This window comes from Papio anubis, chromosome 13 (genome assembly GCF_008728515.1).
Source record: "Papio anubis isolate 15944 chromosome 13, Panubis1.0, whole genome shotgun sequence".
Taxonomy (NCBI): domain Eukaryota; kingdom Metazoa; phylum Chordata; class Mammalia; order Primates; family Cercopithecidae; genus Papio; species Papio anubis.
Genome location: NC_044988.1, coordinates 9,917,710 through 9,931,551, shown reverse-complemented (window position 1 = coordinate 9,931,551; position 13,842 = coordinate 9,917,710). Strand labels below are relative to the sequence as shown.

The 13,842-nt window shown below is 54.9% G+C and overlaps 1 protein-coding gene across 1 annotated transcript; it reads right to left on the bottom strand.

The window, feature by feature from the left end:
• Positions 1–1,180: 1,180 nt before the first annotated feature.
• Positions 1,181–13,835, bottom strand: LOC101016752 (NUT family member 2A). Its single transcript, XM_009189060.3, is given in 8 exon segments — positions 1,181–2,121; positions 2,458–2,574; positions 3,051–3,436; positions 3,879–4,018; positions 4,987–5,115; positions 7,072–7,765; positions 9,878–10,035; positions 10,037–13,835. Coding segments are annotated over 8 exon segments (2,628 nt in total). The 5' UTR covers positions 10,255–13,835; the 3' UTR covers positions 1,181–1,335.
• Positions 13,836–13,842: the final 7 nt, after the last annotated feature.

Here is a 13,842-nt window from a genome sequence, read left to right as displayed (position 1 = left end):
CTCCTGATGCAGTCCTCACCTCACTCATAGACTCTGGAAGTCTCCCTTCGGGAAACACCTGGCCCCCGACTCCCAGGGCACTTCCTGAACAGCCGGTGCCGCATCCCAGGCAGCCCCTGCTCTGCTCTTGGGGTCTGTGCCTGGCAGAAGGGTGGCTGACCCTCGGCCCCTCTCAGCCTGGGCCCCAGCTCCTCCTGGTCCTGGGACGAGCAGACACACCCACCCTGTGCCTGATGGGCTGGTCATGCTTGTTCCCATAGGTAATGGTGTGTTGGGAGGGAACTGTTTTAGATACCAATGTAAATCTCTGTCCACATCAATTCCACACGAGTTCCGTCATCATATGGGAAGGCAATCATAGCTGTGGGGGGCTCCATGCAGGACCCCGAGGGCCCCTGAAGCCAGTCCCTGTGGCCACAGCAAGGAGCATCTGCTTCAGCTAGTTGGACAAGACTCTCTCCTGCCCAGAAACAGGCAAAGGGACTTCCCCCACTCCCGTTGTATCCCAAACACACCCGTGCGGACGGTCACCTCAACGTCTCCCCTCAGCCCAGTGCCCGCGCTCTTCCTGATGCGGGTTAAGCAGGAGCGGCCCCCTCTCCCCGTGTCCATGTTGTAGGCAGCTGCCTTCTCCTCAGCTCCCACCGAGCAGAACAAAAGCCAGCCAGCTCTCTCTATCCCAGGATTTTCCAGGGATACTGATAATGATGGGAGGCCCTGAGAAGCCTCCCTAAAGCAGGTGGGGCCTTGTGAGTGGGTCGTGGGAGGGATCAGGGCTTCCTCAGCATCTGTCAGTCCCTGGAGCATCTGAAGGGGCCCCTTACACCAGGAGGAAAGAGTGGGGCCTGCCCCTGTGGGTTCCTAGTGCCTGGCGTCTCCCAGTTCCTCTGCCCTCCCTCACAGACGCCCTCCACGGAGCAGCACAGCCCCAGGACAGAGGCAGCAGCCCTGAGAGCATTTTCCAACACAACTACATTTATTTACATTTACACTCGAGGTCCCCAAGGCAGTGCTTCCCACCCCCCGCCCCTTCCCCCCAGGCCCTCCCTTCCTGCTCTCCCCATTCAGCCACCCTCTCCCTCCCCTCCATCCCCTACCCTCCTCCCTTTCTGCCCTCCCTATTCAGCCACCCTCTCCCTCGCCTCCCTCCCCTACCCTTCTCCCTTCCTGCCCTCCCTATTCAGCCACCCTCTCCCTCCCCTCCCTCCCCTACCCTCCAAAGCTAAGGCCCAGCAAGATCAGCACTGGGGGAGAAGAAGCTTTTGACTGCTTTGGGGCATCGGATGCCAGAGCCCCACCCTTGGAGACTGGCACCAAGAGTCTGCCCGGAAGCCCCTACTGGCTACAATGCCGCTTCTTCTTCTTCCTGGAGACCAAGAGGTCACCCTTTCTCTTTTGAGACTGTGAGGGGCCACCGAGCCCCCCAGCCAGGGATTGCTCCCCAGAGACCCTGAGCCCAGGCCCTGGGTGGGGTGTCTTCTCAGCAGGGGATGGGCTTCCGAAGAGAGGTCGCTTCTTGGACTTGGTAGCAAGAGAGGGTGCTAGGCTGAGGCCTCTTCTTTGAGCAGATGGGGACTGAAGAACTCCCTGGGGTCCCCATTTTTCTGGGCTGAGAAGGCCCAAGGCAGGGACAGGGCTCTGGGGTAGCCTCCAGGGCAGCAACTTGTGCTGGGAACCCAAGAGGAAGGCCAGGCTGGGGAGCTCCTCCTCCTCACTTGACCCCTGAACCAGTCCGTGTGACTCCCTGACAGGAGACCCTCCAGGGAGATCCAAGGTGTCCTTGGTCCCCAGGCCAGGGCAGGTGGGTCTGTGGTCCTGGGGAGGAGAGGTTGACCGAGCAGCCCTCAGCCCGGAGGAATCCTGACATCCCAAAGGCACCGCAGGGTCTTTGGACCTGGCCATGCCGGTGCGTGCTCTGCCTCGTCCCTGAGGGTCCCGGGCAGCCGTCTGGGGTGGGCAGGTTTCCATGTCAACCCCTTGTTGGGGGTCAGGGATGTCTCTCTCTGTTCCTTGAGCAGCTGCAAACTTAGAAGGACTTGAGTCCAACCGGGCCACGCCATGACTAGGGGCTGCCCTCGCATGCTGTTTCTCCTTCAAAGGTAGGAGGCGCTTCTCCACCAGCTGCGGGAGGAAACGGGGCACTTACTGGCGCTGCCCCAGGTGTGAGCAGGGCCCAGGGTGGTGGAGACCAGGGCACTTGGGCGGGAGGCAGGGAAGCCTGAGGCAGCTGGGCTTTATGTCAAAGAGAGAGGGTGTGGCTCTGCTGGGCGTCCCCTTGGGCCTCACTGCAGCTTGCATCCTGACTCCTCTCCCTGGCTCCTCTCCATCCCACTCCCTCTGAACCTGCCTCTTCCCACCCTGTAGTGGCTCCTCAAGAAGCCGAGCATCCCCAGCAGGGTGGGGTTAGACATTCAGGTGGGCCTTGTGTGCTGGGTCCCTCCTGCCCCTCCTGCTCACCTGGGCAAGGGTGAGTCCTTCCTCCTGCTCCAGCTCCTGGCTTAGGGCCAAGAAATCCATCTGTGGATCTGGGGAAAGCAATTCTTCCAGGAACCGGGGGTGAATGACGGCCTCCACCTGGGAACGGAAGGAAGAAGGTGTGAGTTTCCTGCGCAGGAAGTAACCTGGAGGCAAGGACACCTGGAGGAGATGCAGAAAGCGGGGAGCGCCCCGTACCCACCTTCCTGGGGCTGTCTCATATCATGGCAACCACCAGCTACACACACAGACCACAGACCTGGTAGCATACACACATACAGACAGAGACACACAAAGCACACACAGACACACAAACAGACCCACATATGACACAGGAAAAGACACAGACACAGGTAACCTACACACTCCACACTCACACCCACAAAGACACACAGTAACAAATCACAGATACAAACACACAGCAACACACAGACACACACAATCACATACACAGACACTCAAATCCATGGAAATACACACGCTGCTGAATAGCTAAGGAACAGAGCTTAATTCCAAGGACCTGGGAGTGCCACCCCCCGGAATCCTGCAGACCCCAGCACTCCAGGCCAGCCCACCTTGGTGACGAAGTCTTTCTGGGAACACAGCTTGTCAATGTAGCTCAGGAGGCCCGGGTCTGGGGGCGTCCACTCCTCTTCCTGTGGCTGCTCCACTTCGCCCTCTTCCCGTTGTTTTTCGGGCTGCCCCGTGGCCCCGAGGGGAGGCCCCAGCAGCTCCTCCATGATGTCCACATACTCCTGCACCACTTCTGGGGGGATCTCCTCGGGGACTTTGGTCTCTGCTGGCCTCTGGGGCCTGGGTGGTGGCAGGCGGGCCTTGGTCTCTATTCGCCGGTGGGGCCTGGGTGGTGGCAGGCGGGCCTTGGTCTCCGCTGGCCTCTGGGGCCTGGGTGGTGGCAGGGAAGCAGTCGGGGCCTTGGGGCCGGCCTTGCTGGGAAGGTACACTGAGGCAGAGAAGGAGGAGGCCGAGCGTGGTGAGGGCCGCTCCTCCTGCCTGCACCACACAGGGGAGGGCAGGGCTTGGGGATGTGAAGTGGGTCCCAGCTGGGTCAGGACCACCTGAACCACAGCACCCCCAGAGGAGGCAGGAGGGGCACATCTGAGACAGCATCGCTTGGGAGGAAGTTTGGAGCCACCAATATGCCATGTACTCTCCCCGCTAATCCCTGCTTCCTGGGCAGAGCATATGTGGAGTTTTGGATGGGCGAGGGGAGAGAGTAGCTAGGAAACTTGACCTGGTCAATACCCAACATATGCTTCCGGAAGCTGTCCTGTTGGAGGGAGCAAATCCCCCTCTTGAAGGGAAGCATGGGGTGTGAGGACAGTGGTCTCCCTTGGCCCCTTTGGCCTTTGCCATGGCTCCTGTGGAAATGTGGGAAGCTGTACCTGGCTGCTTGGCCACCTCAGGGGCCGGGGGTCCTTGAGGTTCAAGCCTTGGCGGGGCTGGAGGAGGCAGGCTCTGGGGCTCCTTCATCCACTGCGCTTTCTGAATCTGCATCTCCTCCTCAGCCTCGAACTCCAGGAACCTGGGGGTGAAGGAGGCCCAGGCTGTGCGGAGAGGGTCCAGGCCCCCTGTCCCCAGGACCAGGCAGCGGCCGAGGGCAGGGATGGGAGGCAATGCCTCGGGTGGGCTGTCCAGGCCCTCACTGGGTCTCATCCCCCAGTCCCAGGAGGGAGCTGCTCCCAGAGTTCTGGGCTCACCCTCCCTCACCCGGCCCCTGCAGAGCCCATGGCATCAAAGGGGCTTCCTGACTCAAGTCAGGGCCACGAGGTCCAGGAGGGTCCCGGGGGACTCCTCCTCCAGGTTTCAGCTGCCCAGGGGTGGGGTTGATGGCAGACGGTGTCAGGGATGATGCCCAGATGCAGGAGTCCTGAGGCTGGGACTGCGGGTCCCTGAAAGATAACCCAGGGGCACGAGGCCCGGGAGACCCCTGGTCGGGAGGAAGCAAAAGCTGAGCCCGGAGGACAGGGCCCCTTTCCCCTGAGGCTGAGGTCTGTCTGTCTTCACGGAGAGCACTGCCCAGGAGCAAAGGCGGTCAGGCCAGAGATGGGTCTCATGGTGTCCCGGATACAGGTCTCCCCTGTCCAAACTCCCTGGCCAGGCTGGGATGGCAGAAAACCGACTTCTGGCCACTGCTGTGAGGAGCCTGCACCCCACTCTGTCTATAGTCACTAGCGCCCCTTCTCCTCATCCCCACAGCTGGAGGTGACCCACTTTGGGTTGCGACGCTGGCTGCTCCCGCCATGACCTCCAGTGTCAAGGCAGGGGTTGGCCCAGGCCAGGCAGGGGGTGCTTCCCAAAAGGGCAGGACAGAGACCCCAGAACACTCTAGGTGGCAGGAGCAGCTTCCTGAGGGAGCCAGGGGCCCAGAGCATCCTGTGTTTGTCCACACCCTCCTCATGCTCCATGCTGAGAAGCCACCACGGCCACCAGGCCTCCGTCATTCAGTCTCACTCTGCCCCGCGGGCCCTGCCCCCAGGACCCCAGACTCACTTTTCCGCCATCTCGTAGAAGATCATCCGGTCAAAGTTGCTCGTGTGCTGCCATTCGAGCACGGCCCGCCACAGTCCCTCCTCCAGCGTCATGGTGGGCTTCCGCCGGGCCAGGGATCGGAGAACTGGGCTGTAAACCAGTGCAGTCAGCCCCAGTCTATAAGCCCACCCTTCATCCCGAGCCCACCTGGTCCCAACACCTGGCCCCTGTCCTCCCCACACCTGTCCTGCCATCTGTCCATGTCCTGTTCTCCCCTATGTGGGCTCCTCAGGCCCCAGGACATGCCCCCAAGATCGAACATCAACACAAGCTACGGAGTGGCCTCTCCGACTGCCCCTCAAGTCCTCGGTGTTCTGATGTTGAGAAGTGAACTCAGTACTATGGGTGGAACATATGTGTCCCCAACATTCCTGTGCTGAAGCCCTCGGCGCCAGTGTGTCGGTATTTGGAGGCAGTCATGGTTAGAGCAGGTCATGAGCGTGGGTCCCAGTCATGGAATCCGAGCCCTGATAAGGGCAGGAGGAGACGCCAGGGCTTTTCCTCTCAGCCACCAGAGGACACAGCCGAGGCAGCTCTCTCCAGCCAGGAAGAGGGCCCTGACCAGACACCCAATCTGCTGTCACCTTGATCTGGGATTTCTGGCCTCTGGAACTGGGAGACATGAATGTGTCTTGATAAAGCACCCAGTCTATGGGATTTGTTACAGCTGAGCCTGAGCTGACTGAGACAGCGTGCACACAGAATGACCTGGGAGCGAGGGTTAAAGTGCAGGTTCCTGGGCCCCAGGACTGAGATTTAACCAGCTTCCTGGGGACTCTGGAGCAAGGCAGCCCCTGGGGATGCAGCTTCAGGGTCCTGAAGCATGAGGAGCAGGAGCACACGTCCAGAACCAAAGCAGAGCAGTGTCAAGCTCACTGCAAGCAGCCAGGTACAGCTTCCCACATTCCCACAGGAGCCATGGCAAAGGCCTGTGAGCCTGGGGCAGCTCCACTCCAAGAATCAGGGTCCCCAGTGCACCGGGACTCCGCTCCAAGGGGGAATGCAACCAGTTCCAGGGTGCAGGGGCAGTGAGGTTGTTGGGGATGAAGATGGGGCCGCCTTCCACCTACACCCCAGGCAGGGGACTTCCCTAGGGGAACGGTTAGTGTGTTGCACGGTGGATGTGCTCAAGCTCCCGTTTGCTCATCAGTGGGAAACACAGGGTGACAGAGGTGCCACAGGGTGGAGAGAGGCAGGGACTGGGAATGAAACCACAAACTCTCCTGGATGCTGACGTTGCTGCCTCACAGTCACCACAGTCCACGGCCCTGGGCTGCTGGGCTCGTGGTGCACTCAGAGCTATCACTGGAGCCTATGGCTTTGGGGAGCACTCTCCTAGATGGCCTAGTCCTGATAATGATAGTAATGGGGACAGTAATCATAATTGCTATCATGTAATATGTCATAGCATGTGCCAGACACTGTGTTATACATGTCATATGTGAGCTCAAGTCATCTCTTCGCCATCCTCTGAATGAAGCATCATTGTCCCTTTTTCTAGGAGGGATTGAGGGTGAAGATGCAAATACCTGCCCAGCATCGACCCTGGTGCGGGGCCCAAGCCCATCCCCCTGTGCAGGCTCCACCCCCGCGGTGCTGGACCTGGGCAGAACTGCGGGCATGTGCCAGGTTCCCGCCGGGCCCTGCAGCTCCTCCCCCCAGCCCCATGTGATGTGCTCCTGGCCATCAATACTGGGTTCAAGGAGAGGCACTGGAGTGTGTACTCAAAGACCTAAACCCAAACCGTCGCTCACGTCACACCAGGAACCCTCTCTGACCTAGGTCTTCTGTAAACGTTGTTGTGAAAATTATTGAAAGTAAGGATTGGCTGGACTCACGGGACAGTGACGGGCAGTTGAGGCCCCTGACAGTCTGTTCTGAGCCACAGCCAGATTAATGTTGTTGAAAATGTACCTTCCCATAGTGCAACCCATCACCCTCACAACCGCCCTGCAAGCTCCCCTGAACAGCGTGACCTCCTGTCCATTCAGCAGCCTCTTTACGTGTGAGCTGCAGGACGAGCTCTGGTGCCCCGAGGACACTCACATAAGGAAGCAGGAAAGCGCTTCGGTGTCGGGACTCTGGGGAAGGTGCCTCCGGGCCAGGGGCTTGTAGCGCTGCCAGAGTCGGAAGTTCTCATAGACACTCTTGGGATTACAGGAGTCGTCTGGTGGGGCCTTGGTCTGGGAGGGAGCCAGGCTGCCCTCTCCATGAGCCCCTTGTGGCCATGGCCCAGCGTGGGACATGATGGGGGGCATCTGGGCAGCCGGTGGTGGTGGTGGTGGAACAGGAAAGCCCTGGGACCAGTCTCCCTCACAGGCCTGGGTGCCCCCAACCAGCTGGGCAGCCATAACAGGCACCACAGGAGCAGCTGCCAGGAGTAGGGGAGGTGGACACACGACACCTCCGCAGAGGGCGCCTGGAGCCTGCCAGACAAGGGGGTTCTGAGTTAGGACCAAGGTCTGTGCCTGAGGGGGCTTCACAGGCCCCATTTCTGTCCTCATCTGGACAAAGACATTAGAAGCCCCAGCCCCACTCGGGCCATGGCCATCCTGTCCTGCCACCAGAGGTGTGCTGGGGAAGGCAGACAGCACCAGAGGGCCGCCAGGAGGAACCGCTGCAGTCACGAGGGGTGGCCCGTGTGCTGGGCCAGGAGCGGGTGTGGTAAAGGGCAGAGCCGTGAACACAGACAGGGAGGCGCCAGGGTTCACGGTCACGCCCGGTCCCAGCACTGGGTATGCTGTGGAGACAAAGGAAAGAGATGAATGAGCTGGGGTCTCCTGGTCCTCACTAGTCACTGGGGAATCAGAGGGGAGTCCCAACAGCTGAGGGCGTGTGACAGGGAAACTCTGCAGCTTGCAAGTGTCCCTGAGCGTGCATGGGATGCTCTGTTCCTCCACGGGAGTTGCTCCACTAGAGAGCCTGGCCCCGATCACCAAGACTCCCTGACCCCTGTCTCCGAAGAAGCAACAGCTAAGCCTTTGCTGCCCGAGGGTCTCCCTCAGGTGTCCCTGGCAGACCCCATCAGCCTCACAGGCATCTCCCAAGCCATGGGTCAGGGATGAGTCTCAGCGGCTTGGTGGTCCTCAGCATGCTCAGCAACAGGTGAGGGGCCTACCCCAGGGCAGTGCTCGGCACTGAGAAGGCCGGCAGGAAGCCAGAAGCTTCCAAATATTATGGCCACATCTCTTCAATCTTCCTTTTCCTGAAGCTCTTGTAAACCCCTTTCTTTCCTAGCTCAAACAGAACAAAAGAAAACCACTGGATGGAAATCTTTCCCAAGCCAGTACCCTAGGAACCCTGAAGATAATCCATAACTCATCACGCCCAGCATGCAAGTGATTGTCCTGGCACAGGACACTTGTGGCACAGTGTCCTGACACAGGACCTGGCACTTGCTGTCCTGTCCCCACAGCAAGTGCTAAATGGGGGTCAGATTCGGGCCACCCATTGCTCAGTGCTCAGTGGTCCCAGCTGCCACTCAGGAAGCTCTGTTCCCAGGGAGCAGGTCTGAGAGGCAGTGGTGGAGTCCCCTGAGATACTGTCACCGCACAGCCAGCAACAGCTGCACACGATTAGAACTCAGCCAGCAATTGGTGAGCAGCAGGGCTATCAGGGGAGGTGCCCAGGGATTTTCGCAGCTGCTGGTCATGTTACAATAGGTAGTGGGACAAGGAGCATCTCTGATCCTTCTCCTTTGAGCTCCCAATAACTGACATAGTGACCAACCAAGAACCAGGGGTTCCCGGGCCACAGGCCAGGTAAGGCAAAGTTGTCTGGAACTCATCCCTGTTCACTACGACCTCATGCAGTCTCTAGTCAGGGGGAATAAGGGATACAGCACATGCACCTCATCATTCAAGACACACATCCTAACTTTAATAATAATAATAATAATAATAAAAGAACCATCTTCCTATTTGTACACTATTCTCCTTCCTCTACTGAAAAGGAAACCAGCCTTTCCAGACCCTTCCACTGAGAACCAGCAAGAATCTACACCTGTCCCCATTTCATGAGGTAGTATAAATGGAATAGGAGCAAATTCTTCATCTCCACAGTAACACAAAGTGCAGAGGACAGGCCATGAGCTAGTAGACAAGAGGAAGTGGGTCTGAAGACCTGAGCTTCCACAAAAGGGCGAACAATTCAGAACATCTCAGGAAGTCCAGGCCATATGTTACCTGAACTTCCCCATTTGTCCCCACCCCTGTTGGATCAAAGCCAACAGCTACCTCAACTGATGGAGCAGCCAGCACTAGGGCGGGAGCTGAGAGGCTCTGGGCTGTGGCAGTTACAGTAGCCCCCAGCCTCGCCCACCCAGAGGTTGTCATTACATGCTCTGTCACAGCCAACCCACCCAACAGTTTTCTGGCTGAGACCACTTCTCCCCACTCCTCCCTAAGATCTAGAAAACTCCAGCCCAAATCCCTCTGAACACTATGGAAGGGCACCTTCCAGGTGCCTGAAGACATGGCACAGGGCTCAGGTTTGCCCGTCATTCTCCCTGGGCCACCAGCACAACACGATCCCACCACTCTCTACAAACACACAATGACGTGACCTGTCCCCCTCTAGAAAGGATCAATCCATCCACTCCATCCTTTCCTCTACACGGTGTATTCCCCCAGGCATCTTGATCCCTTGATCCACCTCTGAGGAGCCGTCCTCTCTAACCACAGACTCAGGGTGCCATGGCCATCCCCAGGTGTGACGTCCTTGGGGACATCCAGTGCTCCCTCCCTCTTCAACATCAGCCCTATCAGCTGTCCCCAGGGGCAGTTCAAATTTGAATTCCCAAGGAGTTGAGGCATGGCAGACTCGGATAATGCCCCCATCCCTACAGGCTCACCTCCATTTGAAGCCATCCCCTCAGGCTGGGCACTGCCCACTGCTGTCTGGCAGTTTCCGCAATGAGAAAAGTCAAGGGTAGGACACAGAGAGTGACCTGGCTCAGCAGATGCTCCTGAGTCCAAGTGGAGCAGGGAAAATTTGAATGTAAATAGGTTTAGAACATAGGACCCCAGACATTCTGCAGAGGGGGAGGGGCAGTGGGCAGCTGGTAGGGGTGGGGGGCATTCTGCAAAGGACTCCAGCCACTAGGCAAGAACCTGAGTTTCCCTTCCAACTGGAAGGCAGCAACACAGATGGCGTGCACCTCTTTAGGCAACTTTTAAATTGTCCTGACTCACAGCAAAACCTTCTACCTGATGTCCCCTTTACTTCCATTCTTTATGAACAGACCTACTTTTGTGCCAAGCAACCCATGCTCCTTCCCCCTTTGGCTCTTTCCCACTCTTGATGAATTTCAACAGGGGCCGCACTTCCTGAACAAAATTCAGAACACGTTTTCAGTCTGAGAAACACAGAAGTTCTCAGGAAGGCAAGGGGACTGGGTGTTTGAAATCAGGATGGTCTCAGCCCATCCAGGCTATTAGTTGGCTGTGTGCTCATCATTGTTTAGGAAGCAATCCTTGTGCCCCCGGGTCATGTATGTTGCTGGAATCTCTGTCCATACCAGCAGGCCAGCCTTACTTCCCATCCCCTTTCCTGGGAAGCCTCAGTCCAGGAAAGAGTGGCTATGCGACCTACAGTACCGAGACCAGAAATCCATTCATTTTGTTTCCCAGCATATTGTGATGGTGTTAAATGTTTATTTTTTATCTTTTGAATGGTTTTAATTTAACCAAGCAATACTTTTGCATGGTTCCAAATTCAAACTGTGCACAGTGGAATAGGCAATGACCAGCCTTCCTCCCATCTTTTCTCCCTGGCCACCACATTTGCTTTCCTGGAGGAAACAGGTGTTATCTGATTGTTTTTCATCTTTCCAGAGATATATTATGCAATCAAAAGCATAATGAAGTTATTTTTGCTGTCTAAAAATGCTTTCAGGTTTTGGGGGGTAAAAATTACTATATTAATATGTTCCAATGCTTTCCTGATATTTACAATGACTGCGTTTATCCTAGTAATGTGGCTTCTCTATTTCTGTAGGTAAATCCTAGAATAAGACATTGTACTGTTCCTTAAAATCACAACTATGCAAAAGAATACAGTGGCAGGATTTAGCAAGTATGAATAACAAATACCAAGTGGAATTTGAATTCAAGATAAAACAGTGAATTAGTTTTTATTATAATTGTGATCCATGTGATATTTGGAGTATACTTTTACAAAAAATCTGTTTTTCCTTTATCTGTGTTATTCACATTTCACCGGGATCTTGTACTTTATCTGGTAACTCTTTCCAAAAAAGTGCAACATATGAAGTGATTATTGTTAACCCTCCACTGTGAGAGTGAGAACTTGCAGTAAGGAGACTCAGGTGTGAATCTTGGCTTCACCACAAAACACAACCATTGCAGAAAACAATAGCAGGCTGATTTGATGAGAAGAAGTCAGGAGTAGCCATTATACCCTTCTCAGCTTCCAGGTTTAGTGGCAGTATGCACAGTTGTAAGGGACAGAAGGGCAGAACACCGTCTTTTCTTTCCTAACATAAAGCAGCTTACAATTCCTAGAACTCTGGTTTCTCCAGGAGTTAGAAATCCACAACCCATGTCCATTCTGAGACAAGCCAGGATGCTATCCACCAACGTCCCATCCCCATTCCCATGCATCCCCTCGCATGTGTGAATCCTGGCTGGCCTCTCTCAGTTCACTGTTGGCCTCATCTTCTCCATACATTCTTGCTGTTTGGAATCCAGTGTCATCGTATGTGGCTCTCTGCATGGGAATTATTGTAGCCTGTCTTTAAAAAAAAAAACTTCATTCTCATTTTCACACTGAAATCACTGTCTGCTTATCAGCATCACAATGACAGGAAAGAGCACTCATGTTCTGTGTTGTGAACAAGGGGAGTGTTAGGAAACTGGTCAAAGGAGATGAGGAGTGAGTACTCAGAGCACAGCAACAAAATCTTCTGAGACACACACCTCACTCCCTGCTGGGCAGGGTAATTTTGTACTGATGGGAGGGTGTTGGGGAAGGCAAGAGGCCTTCAGCCGGACCAGTGCACACTGTGAACATTTGCTAAAACACACCCTGTTGGCACTTACAAAGCATTTGCCCCTTTCGAAGACATTTGCACTCAAGAAGGCAGAGTTGCAGGAAAATGTAACAGGGGCCACACTGCAGGGGCAGGCGGTGGACTGCAAGTTTCAATCCCAGGGTTCTCCCCTCCTTGCCCCAGCTGCATGAGAAGGTCATTTCCTAACTCCTGTCCAATATTCTCATGAGTTCTCAGTTTTGTCCCAACTCTAAACCTGAATGGTCCAGCAAGCATTTCTATGAAATACCCCCACAGTGGCCACTGGGAGGGGAGTGACTGCCTGTCTGGGTGCTCCCAGGCCTTTTGTCCTCTGAGACAGAGCTGCCTCCTTACATGCAGTCCTCTTCCACTGTGCAACTCTACCTCCATCTTAGCTGAGAAGATCAACAGACAGCAATTCAAGCAAAATCATGGTAAACTTCCCAAAACAAAACAAAACCAAACAAACAGTAAACGTTTTGGAGATCTTTCTGAGGACTTGATCTTTTATCACAGGGCAAAAACTTAAATGATTTTCAATCAACAACTTCATCTAAGAGGGATGTTGAGGCAAAATATCACACTCAGGCACTGAAGAAGGGCAGAATTCTTGGTTGCTTCCTCCCTTGTCAAGTCAGTGAGCCGATGCTTTCTCAAGATGTTCACACACGGCTTTGATACAGGATTTCAGTAAGTCTTTTTCTGAGCCAGTGATACAAAAAATATACTGTGGAACAATGTCTTGTATCAATTCTGCAATTGGTTCTGCACATGTTTGAAGTCCTAGACCCCAAGCGGAGAGACCATCAAATTAGCCAAAGGTAATTTGTGAAGACTGGCCATGGGAAGTGGTGGCTAAAAGCCCTCTGGCCCCTGCTCTCTTAGCATTCCCACAGAAAGTCCTGTGCCGCACTGACTGCTGAGAAAGAACATCTCAGGGTTTGGATCCCCTGTTCAGAGTACACATGCTCTTCCACTCAATCACGGAACGGTAGAGGAATGGCGGCTCCATGCTGTATCCTGCAGAGCTCTCAGTCTCTGCACTTGAGGCCCTGAGCCGGTATAGATGCAAAGGCTCTTTAGTGTTATCACGTGGAGACAGAGGATAGGAATCCTGCAAATGAGCAGAAAGGATGTGATGATTAAAGTTCTTCTGAAGCTATTACAAACTCAAGTCAGTGAGTTGCTTCTCTACTAGTTTTTATGGCCAACTGGAATTCTGCACTGTGTTGCAGAGTCGGGGGTGGGGGAGTGTGGAATTGTTCCCCTACTATCTGCTGCTTTGTGGACAGAAATTGATCAAAGCTATAACAAAAATATCTCTAGAAATCATTTGAATACAATAGGAAAAACTCTGGGAACTGAGTCAGAAGAAAGTATCTTTCGGAGCGTGTTTTCCGGTCTAAAATTCTTTGCCAGAAATGTTCTTTAATGGAACCTCCAGACTGAGTAGGAAAACAGGGCACATTATTTTTTGAAAGGCATTAGCAGGAATGAAATAAATGCAGTCCAAACGCAATGCAAGACATGCAATTCGAGGATACTTTGCTTTAGGATAAACCCTCCAAAGGTAAACCTTTCAGCAAGGGTGTTACCTAAGTGCACTGACTGCAGGTTTGTATTACGGAAAATTAGGAGTGGTCGTTTCCGACGCGCTGGTTTCTCAGAGGCACGGTCACGGAGGTTCCAAAGAGGAGGCCTCGTCCGGCCCCAGGAAGTTTCCAGGCGCTGAGCCCCTCCATTTCCCCATCTCCTGCCGGGCCCTCCCAGGGCGGGCTCTAGGC